This window comes from Myotis yumanensis, unplaced genomic scaffold (assembly GCF_028538775.1).
Source record: "Myotis yumanensis isolate MYYU_CA2020_CCGP unplaced genomic scaffold, mMyoYum1.0.hap1 SCAF_8, whole genome shotgun sequence".
Lineage (NCBI taxonomy): Eukaryota > Metazoa > Chordata > Mammalia > Chiroptera > Vespertilionidae > Myotis > Myotis yumanensis.
In genome coordinates this window covers 53,621,008-53,646,206 of record NW_027223759.1, presented here as the reverse complement: position 1 = coordinate 53,646,206, position 25,199 = coordinate 53,621,008, and the positions used below count along the sequence as shown (strand labels likewise).

General features: G+C 37.3%; 1 protein-coding gene across 8 annotated transcripts in view; it reads left to right on the top strand.

Annotated features, from left to right (window-relative positions):
• TANK (TRAF family member associated NFKB activator) overlaps positions 1 to 25,199 on the top strand; it is a 102,164-nt gene that overhangs the window by 58,950 nt on the left and 18,015 nt on the right. For 4 of the 8 annotated variants that reach the window (XM_070422875.1, XM_070422877.1, XM_070422874.1 and 1 more), the window contains exons 3-5: positions 3,927 to 4,038; positions 4,826 to 4,944; positions 5,422 to 5,511. In XM_070422875.1, coding sequence (XP_070278976.1) covers positions 3,927 to 4,038; positions 4,826 to 4,944; positions 5,422 to 5,511 — 321 coding nt within the window. The remainder of the gene's footprint in view (positions 1 to 3,926; positions 4,039 to 4,825; positions 4,945 to 5,421; positions 5,512 to 25,199) is intronic. The other 4 variants (XM_070422879.1, XM_070422878.1, XM_070422880.1 and 1 more) reach the window with 3 other exon arrangements.

Genomic DNA, 25,199 nt, shown 5'->3' with positions numbered 1-25,199 from the left:
ATCATTTAAAAGAGCATTCAGCTTAACACATTTCGTACCGCTCAGGAGTTTTCTCGTGTTCCTCACGCCATCTGTTAAGGACCGCTCACGAGTGTTCTCGTTTTTCACGCCCATGGAAAAAGGAGCGAATCTAGATACTTAAGTAAATTTTGTTTGGTCCCTCTTCATAGAGGAAAATGTTTTACGCAGTACCATACATTAAAAAAGTACTAGGGCCCTGACCGGTTTGGCTCAATGGATAGAGCGTCAGCCTGCAGACTCAAGGGTCCCAGGTTCGATTCTGGTCAAAGGCATGTACGTACCTTGGTTGCGGGCACATCCCCAGTGGGGAATGTGCGGGAGGCAGCTGATCGATGTTTCTCTCTCATTGATGTTTCTGGCTCTCTGTCCCTCTCCTTTCCTCTCTGTAAAAAATCAATAAAATATATATTTTTTTTAAAAAAAGTACTAGGAGTTTTAATTGTTTAATTGTTTTTGTAAGTAAAAATGTTATAATTATTGAAAAACAACACCTAAAGTGCATTATGATGATTTAAATAACGTGCAGTTTGCCCAAAAACGTGCGGTCCCTGGCGTATGTCTTAGAGATTTCTATGCGGTACGCAATGTGTTAATATTAAAAACTCTGGCTACCAACTCAGGTCTGTTTTCAACTTTTTGCCAGCGTTGTAAATTGTTTGCAATATCTGCCCATTTGGGGTTGCATGTCATGGTTATGAATAAATCGGGCTTGCCATATCTCGTTACAATTGCCATAGCATCCTGATATCGCTGCTGCATATTTCTGGGACTACTCTCAGAAGATGATGGAAGTATTATCATTTTACCAATCGGCACATTGTCATTTTCAGATCTAGATTTGAGATAATTCATCAAACCACTATATTTTTCAACTCTCAACTTAGATTGGTTTGCTTTGATGAAATTTACCGATTGGCCTCCATTTTTTAATATGAACCCATGATAAACTGTTGAGTTAATTTCCTGCATTTAAAATAGGATTGAACGTGTCCCACACAGAGAGATGAAATCCATAATACTGCATTTGTGTGACTCGTGTCCTTACATTTTGTCTAGTATTATTGTCGATTACCCTGTTGTCTCTGAGTCTTAATGCAATATCTGTTCCCCAGCCTTTTTCACCATGTGGAAAAAGAATAGGATATGTCATTGCATCTAATGTAGGAAACAGGATATTGATTTGTTTCATTTTAGTGGCACTTGGATTATTGGGATCTGGTTTACAATGAATGAGCAAGTCCCTTTCAAAAGGAGGCTCTCCATCTTCATTTCTGAATATGACAGCAACCTCGGTTACACGGGGAGAATTATATCTACCTGGGTCACTGTTACGATCGTATTTAATTGCCATTGTTACTTCTGTGGGAGCAATACCTTTTGCTGCTGCTTCAGGTTGGGCTTCCTTTTCTACCTCATGTAGCATCTTGTACAATTTTGTTAATTCACTTGTTTCATGCATGAAGTTGTTGATGTTGATCATGAGTCTTTTTGAGCAGCCCTGGTTTTCTGGCATTGCTAATCTTTTACTTGTAGCTTCGGCTGTATCCAAAATATAGAGTTGAGCAAACTTCCGAGAAACACCATCCGAAGGATGTAAAGTTCCAGTACAGTGATAAACTTGTCCGTGTATTCTAAAACAGTATGGCCCATATCCTGATGGCGATGCAATATTTGCACCCATGGAAGCAAAAGCAAAAGAACTATTTATGGAACAAATATTTTCTATGAAGTTTTTACTGTCAGAATCTTCATTTGTCATTAATCATTTTAAATATGCTGGGTAATCTGGAAAATGTATATCATTTGGACAGACTTTCCCTTTGCTACAACATTGAGTAAATTTCCCATTGGATGGTTTTTATCAGAGAAATTTAGTGATAGGCAAAATTCACATCGAACAGTCATTCCACTACAACTATGTTCAAGGATTGCATCCTCATGTACTCCATTTTCGCTGAGAAGGCAGTTCCTACCGGTATTGGTAGTACTTGTTGATGACTGTTCTCTAGACATATTCTGTCGTCGCCACTGCCTTCTTTCAACTTCAAAGGCACGTTGGTCTTTAGACGTTTTCTGTCGATAATGCCGGTGTTTTTTGCCATCAGAGTGACGTTTTTCCAGTAGCTGGTGTTCAGATACATCCTGTCGTAGGCACCGCCTTCTTTCAAGATCAGAGGCACACTGCTCTGCAGACACTTTCTGTCGATTACGCCTGCATCTTTCGACTGCAGAGCTACATTGTATCAACAGTTGTTCTTTAGACATAGTCCCACCTCTCTACTGTCACGGTCTGAGATGCAAGTGAATGAGAGTCCTGGCTATCAGGCCGCTGAGAGCTGTCTGACCAATGGCTGATTCTGGCTAATTCTGTGAGGGTGGGACTTCCTCCAGCCTTCTGTCAGTTTCCGCAGCTATGATGAGGAAGCTGGGGTGACAGAGGGAGCCGCGCCCTCCAAGCCACCCTCTCTGTCGCTCTGCTCTATGTCCAGCGGTCTCCTGCTCTGCCAAGTTCTCCAAATATTCCGCTCTCCGCTGGCAAGGTCCCAGGAGCCTGGGGGCGTGGCTAGGCGTAGGTGGCCTTGGCTCCCTGACCTGTATGCAAATTAACCACCATCTTTGTTGGATTAATTTGCATAGTCACTCTGGCTGGTGGGTGTGGCATGAGCGTAGCAGAGGGACAGCTAATTTGCATGTTTCTTTTATTATATAGGATAAGCATGTACTGAATACGTCCTATGTATAAGTTACCTTGCAGAGCTCTATGGAAGTATCCAGTTATATAAGACTACACTCAGGCAGCATGCACATCACTTGGTTTATTTGTCAGTTATGTTTAAAGTGTATTATAAAATTTTACCTTTTACTTGGAAAAATGTGTTTTTTTGCTTTAATTTCTTAAGCTAACTTATTTTGGGAATCTAGGAACAGCTGTGTAATTTCTAGGCTTATTAGTCTCTGAAGACACTTGAGCTTTACTGATTTTGAACTTTGGTTAAGAATCAGCTCAAAATCAAATATTTAATATCTATTGAAGGGACATTATGAAATTATTAGGACCTCATCTCACATTTCAAGGAATTTACAGTTTAGTCATTTATTTGTTCTTCTGGTGATAGAAATTGGTAAAAAAAAAAAAAAATTCTCTATTAATTTTTGGTAATATATTTTGAAGACTTTGTACTAATTTGGTAATGGTAATGCAACATCTTCAAATTTGCTTGAACGTTTACAGTATCTGTATTCTGCAAATTGTGTCTTCTTTCACTGCTTAATTCTCAGAGCCATTATAATAAAATAGCAAAAGGGGTGGATTAAAAATATAAGGGAAATTGAGGTATTTAAGATATCCACTAAAAATTAGCTGTGTTCTCAAGTTCTTAAAACTTTTAGAAAGGAAGTTTATGATCAGTGGGATTTTCTAATTTTTATGTGTCCCTTTAGTTTTCATAATGTTTTAGTTATACACACTTCCTTTTTATTTTGTCCTCTAAGAATAAGTTCAAATGTGTGATTATTTAAAAGACACAAAATCTTACCTTTTTTAAGTTAATGGGGTATTTTTATAGAGAACTTTAATATGACGTCATTTTATTATTCATGCCTTTCTTTGTTATCATTAAGGATAAAATTCTGAATTATAATTTTTATCCTAACTAAAGGACCAGAAACCATCTGTTGAACTCTTAATTGAAATTTTCTTTAAGATTATTTTTTAAATTGTAAAGTGTTTCAAATCACAGATGTTTGTAATGATTATAAATACATTACTGGAGCCAATTTTTAGCTCATAAATAAATGCTTAATACCTGGGAAATAGCAACCCATATCTATATATAATTATTAATAGACAGTAAATGTATGTACATATCTGTCAGTAAATATCGGGCTAACTGGTTTTTTGTCAGCAGACTGAAAACTATGAGCAGAGAATACGTGAGCAACAGGAACAGCTGTCACTTCAACAAACTATTATTGACAAGCTAAAATCACAGTTACTTCTTGTGAATTCCAGTCGAGGTATGTTCATGCTAATTTCTTATGTGTTTCTTAAACCACTTTTAGAAAAAGGTGGAAGTCTAGTTTTTCTATTTTATTTCTCCATTTTTTTCTCTGATTTACGTATGTTTAAGAAATGAACACTTTCGGTCTATGGGGAAATGGACATCCGTGTACTTAAAAATCTGTATGTAAGGATGCTCATGATAGCATTTCTAATAATGAAAAACTATAAATAAAGAAATGTCCAACAGTTAAATTACAGTCATCCATATAAGGAACAGCTATGTACCCAAGAAAAGTGATGATAATAGATCAGCTTATTAACATGACATGTACTCAAGATATATAGCAAAATGAGCAAAACAGGATACAAAAATAAATATTTTATTTATGCCAAAAAAATTCTCATGTGAATATATATATATATATATATATATATATATATATGAACATCTGCTAAAATATAAACCAGGAATAACTCACAGATAATAAGTAAGCATGGAATAGTTATACAAATGAGTATGTTAAATAAGAAATGCATACCTGAAAATGCAACTTATATAAATTCTACATATTTTACACACCATTGATTAAGTAGAGTAAGGATTTTGTATGTTTAGTGGAAATGAAAAAAAAAAAAAAACAAATATAAAGAAAATATGCCAAAATTGAAATCAGCAAATCTAAATTGTCAAAGTCTCTACTCTTTAAAATAAGAGGTTTGGATTTGTATTCTGTTTACATTTTCAGGTACTACCAAAAACAAGAGTTTCCTACTTATGTCCAAGAGGGTTTTGTTTTACAGATAACAGTTATGGCTGTATTCCCCCGCTTGAAGACAGTGAAGCAAGGAAGAATAATTTGACCCTTGATCAGCCACTTGATAAAGTAAAATCAGGAATACCAAGAGAAAAAGAATCAAAGGTAAACTGCGCCCTGGCTTATTCCCTAAAGAAATGAGAAATGAGAAATCAGGTTCCGCAGCCTTCCTGAATTATTTAGTCAGTATTCTATCATAACTTGGGTGAGCAGGAACAGGGGAGGATATTGGCAAGATTCTTTTCAACCATAACATTGCTTCTGCAAAAAGCAGCATTCAAATGCTGATACATAAAAATATCTTCCTCATTTTATTTTCCTGAGGTAGATTCACCACTAAATTCTAAACAGAAGTTCTGTATATACGAATAAATGACTTACATGATCCTAAATAGAAGTACCATTTCCAAGTAAAAAAAAGGCTTAGGTTTCATATTTTCTGGTATTCTCTTTTCAGGCATTTAAAAAAGAAATAAAAAATTATGCAAAGGTAGATAGTAAGACACTGATGATTCTGGATTAAAAAAATAGCATTCTGGGTTTGTTTTTTTTTTATCAATTGCCTGTGCTTCATTTAAAAAGAAGAAGAAAAAAAAGCCACCTCATCAGCTTAAGCAAATGTCTTCATTGAAGCAAGATAGAAAGGAATATTTCCTATCTGCAAGGAGGCAGGTACTGTACAAGTATGTGCATGCTATTTGGTTAGAAACAACCTAATCATCCATCAATAGCAGAATGGTACATCTTTATAATAAAACACTTTAGAAAAAGTAAAATAAACTTAATTTATATATTAATATGCCTAGATTTCAAAAGAAATGTTGAATAAAAATGGAAACTACAAAATGACAAAGCGGGAATAATTTATGTAAATTTTTAAACATATAAAACGTTACGATAATTGTTTCTGAAAACACAAATAGGTAGTAAAAGTGTAAGAAGGGTACACATCTTCTTTAAAAAAATGACCACCTCTACAGTCTGTGAAAGAGAGTGTGACTCTGGGAAGACAATAAGGAAGCTTCAGTTGTATGTATAACTTATCCTTTTTTAAAGAAAAGATCTCGCCCGGCTGACATGGCTCAGTGGTTGAGCGTCGACCTATGAACCAAGAGGTCACGGTTCAATTCCCGGTCAGGGCACATGCCTGGGTTGCGGGCTTAATCTCCAGTGGGGGGGTGTGCAGAAGGCAGCCATTCAATGACTCTCTCTCATCATTGATGTTTCTATCTTTCCCTCTCCCTTTCTCTCTAAAATCAATAAAAAATATATTAAAAAAAAAGAAAAGATCTGAAGCAAACATGACAGAATGTTAACACTTGTTAAGTCAAGGTAGTGGATATATAGATGTAGATTATTCTCCATGTTTTTCTGAATCATTGAAATTTTATGTTTAAAAAGGAATTCTTTAAATGAGGTGAGTTGGGTTTTAGTGGGATGAGACAGCTTTTGAATAAAGTGAGATCTTCTAATAAATGAGGACACTTAATATTCACACTATCAATTAAGTCAAGAGCACTATGTTTCTTTCTTTCCTTCTAAATGATGTAGATTTTAGTTTTGTGTGTCAGGGTTATTTTGTTACTGATCCCATAACTGAGACTAATCCTGTTTTTATTTAATATCAAATCTGAAAAATCTGATTTTAATAATTTTCTATAAATAAAATTTTAGAATGAGTTCTCTATAGTATCTCCCAGTTCATATTTTTTAATTCAAATCATTTTTTTATTTGAATCATTCAGCTCTCTTTACCTTCACTTCAATTTCCATTTATCTAAAAATGCTGAAAAACACAAGAAACAATGGCACTAGCATTCGTTTAGGTTTCTTTTGTAAGATATAAAATTTAGAAACAATGATTCTGACTTCTAGAATACAATTTTATGATTTTGTTTATTATAGTACATTATAAGTCACTGAATTATAAATGCTGACAAATTTAGTGCTTAAGTGAATAATATTTACAATCCTTTTCCTATTTCAAAGACTTCTAAATTTCATTATTTACCATTTTTTTTAATCAAAATTATTTTTATTTCCATTATTACGTTTCTTTGAAGATAGTAAAATATCTCCAGTTCAAACTATGTAAAAGGTATTTTTTTTAAAATAGCAGTCTTGGTTAGAACAAAAGGGATGACGTGAAAGACTCTAAAATTTGTTAATAATTTTGTTTATTTTAAATTGGTCAGTATTTATGAAAGTTTTAGATTTAGTTTTCAGTCAATAAGTGTTCAAAGGGAACCTTCTTCAGAATTTTTTAAATTACATTTGTTTTAACTTTGTAAGATGTTTTTATCTATAATATACACTGAGTGGCCAGATTATTATGACCACCTGATGTTTGTTGGCAAATTAGCTATAATTTTGCGCTGAAGTTGCTAGAGGGCCAGACCATTTTAAATAGGGAAGCAGGTTGTTTACCACGACAGTAGAAGTGATTTTTTTCTGAAGATATGGGTAAACAACACGATTTAACAGCCTTTGAACATGGGATATATTTGAACATGAGTGGCCAGATTATTATGACCACCTGACGTTTGTAGGCAAATTAGCCGTACACTGCATCGTATGGGATATGGAAGGCGAAGGCCTGTTCGAACACCTTTGCTGTCTGCAGTTACCAAGATAAAACGTCTCCAGTTCGCACAGGAATGTAAGGATTGGACAGTCGAGCATTGGAAAAAAGTCATGTGGTCCGATGAATCATGTTTCCAGTTGCATCAAGCAGATGGCAGAGTGAGAATTTGGCAGAAACAGCATGAAAGCATGCACCCCACATGCATGAGAACAACCCTTCAAGCTGGTGGAGGCAGTGTTATGGTTTGGGGCATGTTTTCCTGGCATGATTTGGGCCCTTTAATTCGTGTGGAACAATGTCTGAATAACACAACATACCTAAGTATCATTGCTGATCGAGTTCATCCTATCATGTTGATGGCATATCCCAATGGAGATGACTTGTTCCAACAAGACAATGCGCCATGCCACGGTGCTCGTATTGTGCAGGAGTGGTTTCAAGAACATGAGGGAGACTTTACCTTGCTTAGGTGGCCTCCACAATCACCAGATCTCAATCCAATTGAGCATTTGTGGAACAAAGTTAAAGGAGCCATCAGGCAGCTGGTTCCACAACCATCAAATCTCACAGAACTGGACAGTGCCATTCATCAGGCATGGTGTCAGATTCCTCGCATCACCTTTCAACATCTTGTGGAGTCAATGCCAAGAAGAATCGCCGCAGTATTGAAGGCAAAAGGTGGCCCAACGAAGTACTGATGGGGTGGTCATAAAAATCTGGCCACTCAGTGTATATATTTGCATACCTATGATGGAATTAACCATAAGTAACAGAAATCATGTCAGAGATAGCTTATTTCCAAAGAATTACTGATATTGCATCAATTGAAACTTTATTTGTGAACAGACAATAAGAGAAAACAATATAAAGCTTCAGGTAAGAAATAAATCTAAATTTAGTGAGTTCTCTTAATTGTCATTACTAAAAGGGGAAAGATTTATGTGACACCACATATTTAATACCTTCAGTATCTCATCTACTCAATCTTATACTGTAACCATTTAGTAAAAATAAAAACCAACTGTCTTACATTTTAGCTTTCTCATCTTCCTTTATATATCTAGAACCAAAGTGCTAATGCACACTAGATATATAAGGGATTAAAAGAGAAGAGGAAATATATTCTAAAAGAATGAATAAGTTGGATTTATTGAATATTGAAAGCTGGCTATATAGTCATTGAGCTAGTAACAGAAGGAAGCTCCTACTAACCTCCCACAGTCCTTTCCTCCGCCTGTTTGGTGGGTGGTTTGAGGATTTGTTTTCTTCAGACTATTTTGTTTAGGATTTGGTTAGAATATTTGAGAGGGGAAAGACCCATGGACATTATGGCAAATGGCAACTATTGTCACCTTGGAAAATGAGACGAGGGGAAAGAGGCCCTTTAAAAGAAAATTTTATTTGAAAGCACAAAATTTATAGTTCACTTTCTGTTCATGCTAATCCTATGCAAACAACGCATAAGAATCCTTTAACTCCTAAGAGGATATAAAATCAAGACAACAGAGCCTGTATCATTGGGTGCTTGCAGTTTAGAGACATTAGAGAAGTATTAAGTTTAATGGAAAACCTTTCAACTCTTGTATACCATGGCAGTTTGCACAGTCTTTCTTGATAAGATCTGATTTTGAAAGGGGACATTGTATTACAAATCATATCATATGTTATAGAAAGTACCCCAGATTTACCCCAAAAGTTAACAGCTTAAAACAAGTACTTACTATCTCAGTTTCTATGGGTCAGAAATTTGGAGACTTAGCTGGGTGGTTCTGATTCCATGTCTCATGTGATCGAAGTCAGGATGTGGGCAAAGGCTTTAGCTATCTGAAGGCTTGACTGTGGTTGGAGGATCTACTTCCAAGTGGCTCACTCACATGATTGTTGTTAGGAGATCTCACATGTGGATCTCTATTCACAACCTGGCAGCTAACTTCCTCTAAGTAAGAAAGTAAGAGATCCAAGAGAGAAAGAACAAGGAAAAAGCCACAGTATTTTCTATGATCTAGTCTCTAAAAATCACATAACCTTCCCTTCCACTTTACTCTGTTCATTAGAAATAAGTCACTAAATGCTCCAGAGGCAAGGAAATAAGTTCCACCCTCTTGAAAGGAAGATAGATGTATTTTTAAAGCATCACAGGGATTGTAGATTGTGCTACAGAAGAGAGTACCAAAGATCAAAGGTGTGTTGGGGGGACTAGTATTTTTTTTAAATCCTCACCCAACGGTATGTTTTTATTGATTTTTTTAGAGAGAGAGAGAAACTAATGTGAGAGAGAAACATCAATTGATTGCCTCCTGTATGTGCCCAGACGGGGGATTTGAACCCACAACCTTTTGGTGTGTGGTACAATGCTCCAACCAACTGAGCCACCAGGCCACAGTGGAGTGAAGGGAGGCTAGTACTTAATTTACCATATGATAAATATTAATGAAAGGTAAAGGAAGTTGGCAGAATTTAATAATGAATTCAACTTCCTGAATCCTATCATTATTAATCTCAGGAAAAAAATATCGTAGTTTATCATCTTAACAATTTCAAAAATTCTAATATGAAATCACTTTCCAGAGGAGAATAGCTGAACAGTGCTTTACAGAAGAAAGAAACTGTTACATGTTATTATTAATAATTTTTTATAACCAGTTTTAAAAATTAAAAATATTTATATAGAGAAAATCAAATAATACTAAAATACATACACTTACTCTGGCAAAAACTTTTTTTTTCTGCCAAAAACTATTATCTCTTATTTGTAGAACACCATTGTCAGAGATAGTAACATACATCATGATAGCAGTTATTATTTAAATAACATTTTGTGTTTTAATGGAAATATAAATTGGCATTGTTTAATTTGCTTTTTTAAAACTAGGATTGTACCATACTGGGTCATTTGCATGATCTTAAAAATAAGTTATTTTTACCCAGCCGGCATGGCTCAGTGGATTGAGCTTTGTTCCATGCACCAAGGGGTTGGTTGCTGGTTCAATTCCTGGTCAGGGCATATGCCCAGGTTGCAGGCTCAATCCCTAGTAGGGGTTGTGCAGGAGGCATCCCATCGATGTTTCTATCTTCTCTCCCTCTCCCTTCCTCTCTCTCTAAAAAATCAATTAAAATATTTTTTAAAAAATAAAGTTTTTTTTATAATACTGCTTCTGGGAATCACTTCATTTGCCAAACTAAATACTATACCAGATGCCTAAGGCTTGGCAAAACTTTCGCCCTCATCTTTCAGCCCCATTTTTTTTGTGTGGCAATTATACAAAAGTCTAATGTGTTTTAATACAATAAAATATGTAGAGAGCGATAATATAGAATACATAAAAGAATTTGGTGGTCTGGTAAATTTTCTTGACTCATTTATTCAGTAATTCTCAACTGCTGTGTACCTGACACTGTCGGCCACTAGAAGAAAGAAAGAGATATTGTCCCTGCCCTTTGACTTAAAATCTTGATTTAATAGCTAAAGTAGAAATTATAAAACATTGTAAAGGTTTTTTCAGATTCTAGGACCCAACACACGAAGTAAATATAGAATAAGTTTATTTGAGCTTTTAACTATTAGAAATTATGTGTTCATGTGTCCAAAGAGCTGTTATTTTGTTTCATTTCTGATTTCCTATATGTATTTCTAATTTATTCTATATATATGCCCTTTTTTAAAAAATATATTTTATTGATTTTTTACAGAGAGGAAGGGAGAAGGATAGAGAGCTAGAAACATCAATGAGAGAGAAACATCGACCAGCTGCCTCCTGCACACTCCCCACTGGGGATGTGCCCACAACCAAGGTACATGCCCTTGACCAGAATCGAACCTGGGACCTTTCAGTCCACAGGCCGATGCTCTATCCACTGAGCCAAACCGGTTAGGGCTATATGCCCTTTTTTATCTGAGTTATATGCTTTAAGCAAAACTTTTAAAATATGAAGAATACAATTGTTATCTTAAGTTACCAGTTAGAAAGTAGGCAAAATTCTGATGTGGCTCTCATTATGATTAGATCAGCAAGTATGTGGTAGCTTTGAGGAAAGATTTTGTAGGTTTAGAGTAGTACAACAGTGAAGGTAGCTGTGGAGTTGTCATTGGTGCTGACTAACATAAGGAAATGTGCTATACCTGGCAATTGCAAATAGTATAGATACTTTAACGTTTGAAGAAAATTAATGTGTAAAAATTCACCTGCCAAAAAATAAAAAATAAAAGATCAGGAGAGAGAATCGAAGATGGCGGCATAGGTAAACACCGGAGACTGCCGCCGTGGACAACCACTTCAAAAATACAACTAAAAGTCGGAGCGGACATCAACCAGAACCACGGGAAGGCTGGCTGAGGAGAGTCTCTTCAACTAGAAGCAAAAACAACAGCATTCCGACGCTCAGCGGAGGCGCAGTGTGGAAAATTTAAAGGTACGGCGGTGCGGTGGTGAGGGTGCGCGCGCAAAGCGGGCTGGCGGCTGAGGGCGAGATTGTCGTTTTCAATCAGGAGCGAGTCTCAGACTCTGGGCTACAGATCCGGGCGAGTCTCTAGGGACCCAGACTCAAACGGAAGAAGCGGGACTGTCTGGCTACGGCCCCTCCGAGGTTTGCAGCGATTGCTGGGACAGAGAGGCAGAGCCCCTGGGGACGGACTGAGAGCGGCCATAGCTGCTCCCTCCCCCCCCCCGCCCTGTTGAGCCCGCCCCGCCCAAACCCTGCGCACAGCCATCTGCCGATCGCCTCAGGCAAGGGCTGGACTAGCGCCTCCCCTGAGGACTGAAGTTTTCCCACAGCTGATTTCCACCGCCAGTCGGCCTGGTGGTCAAATCCCTCTAGTGTTAACTTCAACAATTAAGGCTTGGCTAGAACAAGACTGCGCACAGAGACCACAAGGGGGTGCACCAAGAAAGCATAAAAGATGCGGAGACAAAAAAACATGACAGAAATGGAGGATATGGAGCTAAGAATCGCAATTTTGAGGGCTTGCCATAAATTTGTGCAGAGCCTCACGAAAACTAATGAGACCCTCGATGCTACGATAAAGAAATTAGAAAGTAAGCATACACGGACTGAAATAAAGATTATTATACCCAATAGCAGACCAGAGGAGCACAAGAATCAAACCAAAGATTCGACAAAAAACACCCAATTGGAAAAGCAAAATGAAAAAAGAATCCGAAAGTGTGAAGATAGTGTAAGGAGCCTCTGGGACAGCTTTAAGCGGACTAATATCAGAGTCATTGGAGTCCCAGAAGATGAGAGACAGCAAGATATTGAAAACCTATTTCAAGAAATAATGGCAGAAAACTTCCCCCACCTGGAGAAAGAAATGGACTTACAGGTCCAAGAAGCGCAGAGAACCCCAAACAAAAGGAATCCAAAGAGGACCACACCAAGACACATCATCATTAAAATGCCAAGAGCAAAAGACAAAGAGAAAATCTTAAAAGCAGCAAGAGAAAGAGGCTCAATTACCTACAAGGGAATACCCATACGACTGTCAGCTGATTTCTCAACAGAAACTTTGCAGGCCAGAAGGGAATGGCAAGAAATATTCAAAGTGCTGAATACCAAGAACCTACAACCAAGATTACTTTATCCAGCAAAGCTATAATTCAGAATTGAAGGTCAGATAAAGAGCTTCACAGATAAGGAAAAACTAAAGGAGTTCATCACCGCCAAACCAGTATTATATGAAATGCTGAAAGGTATCCTTTAAGAAGAGGAAGAAGAAGAAAAAGGTAAAGATACAAATTAGGAACAACAAATATGCATCTATCAACAAATGAATCTAAGAATCAAGTGAATAAATAACCTAATGTACAGAATGAACTGGTGACTATAATGAATCAGGGACATAGAAAGGGAATGGACTGACTATTTTTGGGCGAAAAGGGGTGTGGGAGATGCGGGAAGTGACTGGACAAAAATCATGCACCTATGGATGAACTCAGTGGGTGGGGAGTGAGGGTGGAGGGTGGGGTGGGAGCTGGAAGGAGGGGAGTTATGGGGGAAAAAAAGAGGAACAAATGTAATAATCTGAACAATAAAGATTTTTAAAAAAAAATAAAAAAAATAAAAGATCATAGTAATGCAAAAAAAAAAAAATTCACCTGCCAGTCACTTATACAAGAAGTATTTATTGAACCCTTCCTATTTGCATACTCTTGCTAGTCAATGATAGGAATTTATATATATAAAGAGCCAGCGTCCGTAACGTCCAAAACGACCGAAGGGACGACCAAACTCCAGGCTGCGCGCACAGCAGGCTCGGGTGGACAGGGACTGGCGAGCAGGCTGAACTGCTGACCTCTCAGAGAGAGAGTTGGTGCTGATCAGCAGCTGCCATGGCTGCTGGCAAGGCCTGGAGAGAGAAGCAGAGTCTGATCCACAGCCTCCGTGGCAGTTGCTGATCAGCCCTTGCCTCTCTCTCTCTCTCTGGGCCTCGCCAGCAGCCGCGCTTCTCTCTTTCTCCAAGAGGTCAGCAGTTCAGCCTGCTCGCCAGCAGCCTTGGGCAGATGCTGATCAGCCCTGCCTCTCTGATCAGGCCTGGAGATAGGCCTGGAGACGCTGACTGGCATAGAAACCGACCAATCAGAACCAAATCTGGGTGAACTGCGAGGAGCCAATGGCTGCCTAGGAGGTGGAGCTTTTGATGCTGACTGGCATAGAAACTGACCAATCAGAACCAAATCTGGGTGAACTGTGAGGAGCCAATGGCTCCCTAGGAGGTGGAGCTTTTGACGCTGACTGGCATAGAAACCAACCAATCAGAACCTAATCTGGGTGAACTGCGAAGGCAGAACCTAAGGTGGGGGCTGAGGAGGGGTTTTAAGGGCAACAGCTGTTTGGTGTAAAGTATAAGAAAGCGGTTCAATTTTTTAATGACCAGTTTGACAGTATAGGCATATGGCTGGCTATCAGTCCAGATATAGGGATTATGTATTTTTGTCTGCCAAGAGCATCTCCTCCTGATGAAAAAGGCTCCCCCCCCCCCGCCCCATTTAAGCAATCCTATCCTATATAATCTATCTATACTAATAAAAGGGTAATATGCTAATTAGACCAGGTCGACCGGCCATCTTTCGGACGTCCGACTTCCTTCTGGACAAAGCCATGGTGGTGGGGGCCGAGGCAGAGGCATTTAGGGGCAATCAGGCCAGCAGGGGAGGGCAATTAGGGGAGAGATCAGGCCTGCAGGGGAGGGCAGTTGGGGGTGAGATCAGGCCTGCAGGGGAGGGCAGTTAGGGGCAAGATTAGGCTGGCAGGGGAGGGCAGTTAGGGGCAATCAGGCAGGCAGGCAGGTGAGTGGTTAGGAGCCAGCGGTCCCAGATTGTGAGAAGGGTCGGGCCTAAACCGGCAGTCGAACATCCCCCAAGGAGTCCCAGTTGGAGAGGGTGCAGGCTGGGCTGAGGGACCCCTGCCCCCTCGTGCATGAATTTCATGCACCAGGCCACTAGTACAACAATAAAAAGGTGTAAGAGAAGATGCATCCCCTTTAAGGAGCTACAAATTGGTTGGAGAAACAGATTTAGAGACCTAAAGCAATTAACAAGCATTGTATACAATGTGAAGTCCTAATTGTATGACAAAATGAAATACTAATTGTAACTTTATGGCACAGATAAACATATAGGACGTGTTTTTAAAATTAAAATTTTCAGTGAGCTGAAGGTAGGCTTGAGCAGGGGTTCAACATTTAGTTCAAGTAGGGAAAAGAAAATAAATTATTACTTGTTTATATCTTGGTAATGTGTGAATAGATATGTAAAGTTAAATTACCTACAAGATTTTAATGGAAAAAAATGATTTCTAGATAAGAACCAAAATTATTCCAGGCCACTTTAGAGAGCATCATCTTTAACTGAAAGCCAAAACAGAGGATTTTGAAAGAGCAGTTTCATTTACTATAACTTTTTTAAGTGACATAACCAGGGCTTCAGAGGAGACAGTGCTCCCTACTTTTTTGTATTTAGACAGTCCTTCAGTGAGAGGCATTTGCCTGTGATGTGTTACTTCAGTTACGTATGACAGTTTCAGCAAACAGTGTATGTACTCGAACTCTGTTCTGCTTTCTGGCCTCTGTGGCTTATAAAATACTAGCCTCACAAGTCTAGGTTTTGGATGGCATCCCCATCCTTGAACTATTGATATTTCATATACTCTGGACTTCGTAGCAGCTCTCATTTAGTGATCTCCCTCTGATTTTAGGGCCCCATAGCTTTTCTCAGCACTCCTTTAGAGTCTCTATTGCAAGTCTCTCAAATTATATTTATTTGTTTGTTAAGTTGCTATATAAGGTACCTGGTTTTATATACATTGTAAAAGCTTTAAAATAGAATACCATATATAGGTTTATGATAGATTTGTTTTTCGTCATTTGAACAGAAGTTGGAAATCAGACCATTAGTCAAGATATATAATTACCAAGTGGTTTCTGTGAGAAACTCAGATCTGGTTTGCATCATATAAACACAGTACATTTTATAAGAGAGGAACTTGAAATAAATTTGATTGCTTATGTTCATTACTCAACTTTGTTAAAAAAAAAAAGTGCCTATATTTCTTTAATATTTTATTCTTTCTTTTCATCACCTTTATTCAGTAGAAATGGTAGTGTGCCCACTATACGTTGGCACATGTTAATCTAGGCTGGGGCTTACAGAAAGTTGGAGAAAACCTGTGTGTGTGTGTGTGTGTGTGTGTGTGTGTGTGTGTGTGTGTGTGTAGCACTTTGCCGTCTCAGTCAGAGCAAATGTCCCGTTCACCCTGTTGTATTTCTAGATACTGGATCGAATATACCTTCTTGTATATAACACTTCTATAGTACTCCTCTTTGGAGACTAGTCTTTGTTTATAGACTCTCTGGTAGAATAATTAGAAGGAAAAATAATTATTTTCAAACAGTTCATTGCTTAAAGTTCAAAGTTTTTTTCCAAAGTGTCATAATAACTATGTCACAATAAGAAAAAAAAATACTGATATCCAAAGCATTTTAATACTTACATTGAAATTTCTTTTGCAGAAATTTTGTTTCCAAATATTAATTATTAATTCATCCTAACCCTTTCCTATTCTGGGTCTCTGTTTTTTTTTTAATTCGATATATCATTTTAGGGTTTTTGAAAGGAGAAGAAAATGAGAAGTGGTATATCACTTTTTTAAATCTCTTCCTGGGTTTCTAAGCAAATTTGAGTATCTTTAGTATGGCTTTTCTCCCCTTAATTCCCCCAATTATCCCCTTTCTCACATATCCCATTTTTCTTTTTTTTTTCTACTCTATTCCAGAGCCCACAAAACAGAGCTTGTATATTTTATTCAGCCCTGATTTCTCTTGACCAAGGCATGAAAGGCTGTTTTCAACCTCAGTAGGTTAGGACTAGCCCCCCAAAACAATCTAGTTTCTCTTATAATATGTCATAATCTTTCATCCTAAAAGTCCTCAAAATTGAAAATATTTGGTTTTCATTGTTATGAAATGCTTCAGCATTGATCTGTTGTAATATTTTGTATTTTGAGGGGTTTTTTTGGTGTGTATTGTTTTGTTAAATTATATGAATAAATTTTAGCCTCACACAGATATGTAGGTGGGAAAGGGAAGGGTACTTTAATAACCCTTTTAGAAATGTTAGGTATTCTTCTTTGATACAGCTCCAAAACTTGATAAATAGTAGTTTCTTAAGTGTTAACAGTAGTGTAACAGCCGAAACTAACAAACTTTATTGCTCTATTAAAAACCAGTGGCGTATCTTGTACTTTGAATGTATCTTTTACCTATACATGATTTTGTAGCATCATGAATTTAGTCATTTGGAAAATACTGGTTCACTGAAGTATGTAAATCTTCCAAATATTGATTTATTGTAAGATATATTTAAAAATCACATTTAACATCATCACTGATCTTTTAAGAATAGTCTTTTAAATATTGGGCAGTTGTCAAGCTTATTGTAATGGGTACAAGTTTTCCATAATTTCAATTTTCACATGAAAACTTAAATTTTTTTATGGACAACAAATCTTTTCAGTTGTGTTTTTTGGTTTTTTTTAAGTCAGAGTCTAACTTCATTTGCTTTTCAGAAAATGTCTGCCTAACCATAGCTTGCCTATCAGTCATTCTTTCAAGGAAAAATGGCATTCCATTAAAAAAAAAAAAAAAGTGACTAGTTCATTTTGCAATGCAAACAGTTACACTAGGTGCTTTCCCCAAGAAAACCCTTGTGCTTCACTATGAAACAGAGGCCCTTGTGTATATTTCCAATTTTGTCACACAATATTGAAAAGAGGTTAACTGGGGAATAAAATTCAAGAAATCTTATAGGCTCATCAAGGACATTGTCCAATGAAACTGGCTTTTTTTCCTTTTCTTTTTTTACTGAAAGTATGATATTGAAAAATACATACAATGACTACAATTTGGCACCATGGCCTTGGCACCAGCAATTTTACCATCACTTTTGCATCATCAGTATAAATGTCAACACAGTAAAAAAACAACAACAACAACAACAAAACAAAAAGCCCTGGCCGGATTGGCTCAGTGGATAGAGCGCCGGCCTGCGGACTGAAGGGTCCCAGGTTCGATTCCTGTCAAGGGCATGTGCCTTGGTTGTGGGCACATCCCCAGTAGGGGGTGTGCAGGAGGCAGCTGATCGATGTTTCTCTCTCATCGATGTTTCTAACTCTCTATCCTTCTCCCTTCCTCTCTGTAAAAAATCAATAAAATATATATTTTTTTTAAAAAGGCAAGTAACATCTAATGGTATTGTGACAGTTGTTGACCCATGGGTTTCAGGGTCTAAAATCACTGACAAGCTAATAAGCCAGTTACTGCTTCCTGGATCCTGGAAGAAGACAAAAGACTCCTGGATCAGAGGAAAACATCTTTATTACTCATAGTACAGCACCCTGCAAGAGCATTTTATATTTGCATTGGTCTTGCCTGAGGGTGACCTGGTAGACTCACATGGATGCTAGGACATTATTAAAGGAGAGGAACACTGAGCTTGGGAAACTCACCATTTTATAACAAGCAGTAAAGCAGCCTGTTCATTATCCAAGAGGGAAACATACTTCATCCTTCAAGTTTTTCCTTTACAAATTCGACCCTGAGCCCTAGCTGGTTTGGCTCAGTGGATAGAGCGTCGGCCTGCGGACTAAAGGGCCCGGGTTCAATTCCAATTGAGAGTACATTGCCTGGGTTGTGGGGGGGCGTGCAGGAGACAGCCAATCAATGTTTTTCTCTCATCATTAATGTTTCTATCTCTCTCCCTCTTCCTTCCTCTCTGAAATCAATAAAAATATATTTTTTTTAAAAAACAAATACAACCCTGAGAAATGTCCCTAGTCTTGTATTCTTGCCATGCACAGCAAAAATGTGCAGGGACACTCAGGACTCAAGCAGATTTTCTCTCCCAACAGTGGATCTCTTGATCTGATCTCAAGACCCATCCCACCCTTCCCCAGAGATTCTAGACCATATTTTGAGAACCACTGGTTTTGCCAGATTATAATTTCCTGTTAGATAAATTATGTTTTCCTTTTCTCACTAAGTTACTTGCTTTTCATCTACAGGAAATATGTCATGCTCTAAGAATACTCTAGCATTCCCTCAGGAACTCTTCTTTATGCATGGAGGTCATATTGCTTGCTCATCAGTCCTTCTCACATTTTTTGGATAAATAATTGCTTTACGTCTTTATACTTTAAATTGAGCAGGGAACGTCCACGCAAAATCATTTGGTCTGGCCCTGCCAAGGTATTAGGGGTGAGTTCATTAAATGTTGGACCAAATATGGCAGGCTAATTTTTAAGTTGATAATTCTGTATGGCCTGCAAATAATGTTATAAATATCCAAATGGCCCTTGGCAAAAACAGGTTCCCCATCTCTGCTTTAAATCACGACCCTGGTTACTTAGCTATACCTACTACATTAAATCTAGAGAAAGCTCTGATTTTGACTCTAATCTGTTAAAAGAGTGTGGTACCTGATGCATTTCCAGAGATGTTCCACAAAACCCTAGACTTGTGAATTGTGAAATGCTGCATACTATGGACTCGGTGGTCATTTTTAAAGGCACAGGATGTATTATAGGATCTAAAATCAATAGCAAGAAAACCAATTAGCTTCCTTTAACCACCGAATCTCTAGATAGCACTTTTCCCATTATTGTATTTAACAACTTCTTATTGGATTTGTAGTCCCCTCTAAAACATTACTAGAATTTGGCAGGGGAGTGGAAGGGAAAGCTCACTAAATTTTCATTTGCACCTGATATATTATGCTCTCTGAAGTTCTCTGTTGCTTGTTTAATTGGTCTTGCTATGTTATGAGAGCTCACTTTTTCCCTGAAAGATTTTTTTTTGCCAAAATGTATCTTTCCATATAGTTGATATTTTTCTCTAAGATATACACATAGATATATCCTACAATTCTAATAAAACTAAACTGCAAAATATAGTCCAGGCATTCTGTATATCATTAACCTGTGATTATTTTTCCTTCCCTGATAAGTCCCTTTTGAAAAATCAAATAATTCCAACATGGATATCTTGTTTTCTTTCTCCCATTTTGTTTATCAATAAGGGCATGATTTTTGTGTTTCAATTAAGGTTTCATCTAAGTAATTCCATATTTGATGGGTTTACACACTCTTATTTTTACTCCTAATTGCTCTCCACTATTTAACATTAAGGGCATCATGTTTCCCTGGAAGTTTCATCCAAATAATGCTGCAGGGGGTCACTGACTTGTTCATATTCCCTGAAAGCATTATCTGGAATGTACTCTTGCTAGATGGCCAAATGGCCACAGTACATCTTGCTTTCCTTCTTGCCTCTGCTGATTGAACATTATCACCGCCTCCTCTTTTCCCATGCTGGAACCCCAGATCCCCATTCCTATCCTTAGCTCTTGCTTCTCATGTTGTCCTGAGGAGGAAGTGATAACATTTTTCTAAAGCTGAATCTAAAAACCCCTCCTACTTTTTTAACAAATGTCTATTCCTTTTTGACAAGAAGAAGGTAGTAGATCTTGGTAGTTAGTTGTTTTTACTACTTTCTTGGCAAAATAAAAAATTGGTAACCCTTTGTAACTCCCTCCCCCCCCCAGTCTTGTTTTGGATTTTACTATTCTAAGAAAGCCAGCCTCAGTTTCTTTAAGGTTTTATCTTGCTTTAAGATTTTTTGATGCTAAGCAGGATGCCTTACATTAAAAAAGAGAAATGAAGATTAGAGGTGTGTACCAGATTTGAGGAAAAGGTGATTGTATTATTTGTTAACACAGTAGACAGCAGAACAAGTGAAACTGTATTGGATCAAAAGAGAATTGAAAGGGTGAGCCTGAAGATAGACTTTAGGGATGAATACTCCATAGATTTGGTGTGAGAATGAATGATAAGAGTGTATGATGAGGGAAAACAGTGTACACATGTCTGAACCTTAGAGGATGCACACATTTATGACCTGGAAAGAAGGACCAATGAAAATACTAAAAGTTTAGAAAAAAACCTAAATATTACACTGGTAACACAAAAAAAAAATAAAGTTTCAAGGAGGAGGAGCTTCTCAATCGTGTGAAATACTGTTGAATAAGCATTAAACAAAATAAGAGCTTTAGGAAAAGCTATTGGATTGGTGATTAAGTCATCTCATGAAAATCATGGTGAAATTCAGAAGAATTGAGGGATTTTTAAAAACTGAGTTTGGAAGTTCACCTTCTGTTATAAAGGAATGAGTACCAAACAAACCCATATAAATAACAGCAATAACTCTGTACAACATACAAAAAAATCAACTACCTGAGGACTTCGGAGATTGAACTTTGCACATTTTGGTGGGGAATCAAATGTAATGGCTCAGAGTAAATTCCTAGTTTTCTGTGGTTTTGTTCGAAGGGTGGCCTCAGTTGCAGTGGCTACAAATCCAATAGAAAGCCCACAATTATTCTGGCTGGCAGAAGCAGGAAGCCGAATGAGCCCAGAATAACCATGGTCACCATAGAGCAGGGGTCTTCAAACTACGGCCCGTGGGCCACATGCAAATACAAATATTGTATTTGTTCCCGTTTTGTTTTTTTTACTTCCAAATAAGATATGTGCAGTGTGCACAGGAATTTGTTCATAGTGGTTTTTTTTTAAACTATAGTCCGGCCCTCCAACCGTCTGAGGGACAGTGAACTGACCCCCTGTTTAAAAAGTTTGAGGACCCCTGCCATAGAAAGAGGGAAGACCCCCAGAGAGGAGAGAGCCAGAGAAGAAAACCTAAGTTTCTGTGTTTAAACTCAGCCCAAGTCTGTGGCTCTCTCCCAAACCCAGGGATGTGTGGGGCAACCTGAAACTTAAAAGGACTGAACTGAGATATGAGCTGTTGCTCTTCAAAGGAGTGGCATTTTGAAGTCTGAGGCTGACCTACTTAATTGCCTGCAAAAATAAAACATCAACATCCACTGGCATCATGTAACATAATGTCTCCACAGCATAATATTAACAATGTTTAGGGTACAGTCCAAAATTATTCAACATATGGAGAGTCAAGATAATGTGACTAATTTTCAAGGGAACAGATACCAACCAGGAGATGATCCAGATACTGAAATGATCAGACAAGGATTTTAAATCAACTACTGTAAATATGCCCACTCTTCTATTAGGAGATAGGGAGGCAAAGAAGGGAGTTGAGGTTTTGAGAGGATAGATTTAACAGAAGGATATCCCATTGTCATGCTGTCAAATGGTTAACTTTTAATAAGTTTGAGAAATACTTAGGCCATAAAATTTTGGTTAAGAAATTACTGCCAAATTGTCCCTGTCAGCAAGGGAACTGGTTTGACAGAACTTGATAAATCTTTCTAGGTTGTTTTTGGATTTAAATTTCTACTTGGACATTCTTGAGCACACAAAAAAAGGCCATACCAAAGAGTTGTTTTCCCCCAGGCAATATTTAAACAGCAAAACTTGGCTTAGGACTACTCCTGAGTGAGGAATATGTTTGTTGTATGACAGACAGGTTTTAGAATCTTAAAATTATTCTACATCAGTTCAATGTGTAAATGTTAGCATTCAAATGTGTCTACCTTACCATGCTGATAACTGTACCACTTCACTTCTCTAGTAGCCAAGCCCTGTGCCTGAGAAGTTAAGAGCCTTGGTTCCCATTGCAACTATTTCAGCTACTGGACCTGTAGATAAATTATTTTACCCTCCATGTACCTCCCTCCTCCCCCTCCCCAGGCAACAATCACTACACTTGTCCATGTCCCTCCATCCTCACCTACCCACCCAATATTTCCTTCTCCCCCCTCTCTCAGCCCCTGGCATCTGTCAGCCTGCTCTCTATGAATCTGTCTCTATTTTTCTTGTTAGTTCATTTTAAATCTAGTGTTTGGAGAAAGGATGAGAGAATTATGGGAAATCTTACTTTTTTTAATAGGTCATTTAATTTATTTTCTATTTTGCACTAAAAGGTATTCCCACAATGAGCTATTTCTTCCCATTGAGAAAACAAGACATATGCAAAAGGAACCTAATAACAAAGTGAAAGACTCAAAGACAGATAGTGGGAAGGTATTAATCTCACTCTGCTTCAAATTAACTTCAATGAATTGAAATTATAGTAATTAGTAATTGTGGCAGTACTGGTAAAGAATGTTTACATTTTTTAAAAGAATTTTTTATTATAACATTGAATGATAGAGCTTTTGGGGGGATTTACATTAAACCAGAACCCCGTAACAAACTTGGAAGTAATTGGGGTATTTAATTTTATTTTTATATTGTTTATTTTCTTTCCACTTCCTTCAGGACTCTGGGATGGATCCCATTTGCCCTGGAATTGTTCCCAAACTGGCAGTGGGTGTGCCTAGCACACTGCATCATGCAAAACAGACAAGGTTCCTAGAATTTGTGTCTTGCTTTGCTAGATTTTCAGTAATGTTAACAAGGGTGGGAATACCGTAGATTTCACATAGCCATACATTCTTATAAATACAATTTCTTTGCACTTTTTAATTAACCTTTTGACCTCAAACTTTTTTTACCATGCTTCTATAATTATTCTTATCAAATTTCTTTTTTTTCCTATTCCTATTTTCTACTTTAATCCCTCCCCTGTCTCATCCATTTTCTCACTTTCTCACTAATTCAACCATATTCAGTGCTTGACTTGAATCATAACATCCTTGTCTTAGTGTATCTAAAACTGGTAAGTATATACAGAGTGAAGCGAAAGTCGGTTTACAATTGTGAGTACATGAAACGGTTTATTTTTGTATTATTTATTAATTGTATTATTTTCCATATGAACAACTGTAAACCTACTTTTGCCCCTTACTGTGTTTTACCTCAGTTTCTCCTTTTAACATTTTATTCTTAGTGTAAAAAACTTAAGTGATAAGTGAGTCCTTATTTTCAGTTTCTTAGTTTACATTGTTCCAAATAAGACCATAGTTCTTTTTTTGTTTTAAAAGTATAATTCTGTTAAGCCTCATCCAGAAACAAAATCAAATACTGGCTACAGGTTTTAGAAAAATAAATATTCCTTTGCATGCAAGAATCTCAAAGTTTAGCCAAAACCGGTTTGGCTCAGTGGATAGAGCGTCGGCCTGAGGACTCAAGGGTCCCGGGTTCGATTCCGGTCAAGGGCATGTGCCTGGGTTGCGGGCACATCCCCAGTAGGAGATGTGCAGGAGGCGGCTGATCGATGTTTCTCTCTCATCGATGTTTCTGACTCTCTATCTCTCTCCCTTCCTCTCTGTAAAAAATCAATAAAGTATATTAAAAAAAAAAAAAATAATCTCAAAGTTTAAAAGCAATCTTTGATATGAACACTGGAATAAAAGTGACAGTCATCACTGTATTCAAATATGTATCATTGAAAACTTGCCACCTATATTCAGTATTAGCCTTTAAAGTTTAGATTTCTTTCATATGATAGAAGATACTTCATATTAATGAATTTAGGAAAATCTTCACAAGTTTCATAACTCAATTTAATTTCACTGACTCTAGTTGCTTAGAAAAAATGTGATTCTGAATTTAAATTTTTCATTGCATTTCTTTTTTCCTCCAGCTTTATGTAGGTATAATTAACAAAAATTGTATATATTTACAGTGTACATGATGTTTTGATACATATTCATTATGAAATGATTATTTTTTAAAATATACCTCCTGCACACCCCCTACTGGGGATGTGCCCGCAACCAAGGTACATGCCCTTGACCGGAATCGAACCTGGGACCCTTCAGTCCACAGGCCGGCGCTCTATCCACTGAGCCAAACCAGTTAGGTCTATGAAATGATTATTACAATCAATCAAATATATTTGTCATTTCACATAGTTATCTTTCGTTTTTATTGCGGTGAAAACATTTAAGACTTACTCTCTTAGCAAATTCAAGTATTACAATAGTAATATTAACTGTAGTCGCCGTGCTGTAGATTTGATCTTCAGAACTTACTTATCCTCTGAAACTGAAATTTTGTCCTCTTTGACTAACATGTAACTATTCACCCACTCCACAAACCCTCGCAACCACCATTCTATTGTCTACTTCTAAGAATTCAACTTTTTAAATTCCACATACAAGTAAGATCATGCAGTATTTGTCTTTCTGTGCCTGGCTTATTTCTCATAGCGTAATATCCTTGAGGTCCATCCATACTGTCTCAAATGACATCTTTCTTTCTTTTTTTAAAGTTGATATAGTCAGCCTTAGAATGTTCCTTTATATGTGTATGTGTATGATATCCTATTATATCTACATCTATATATAGGGATATACAGTATATATATATA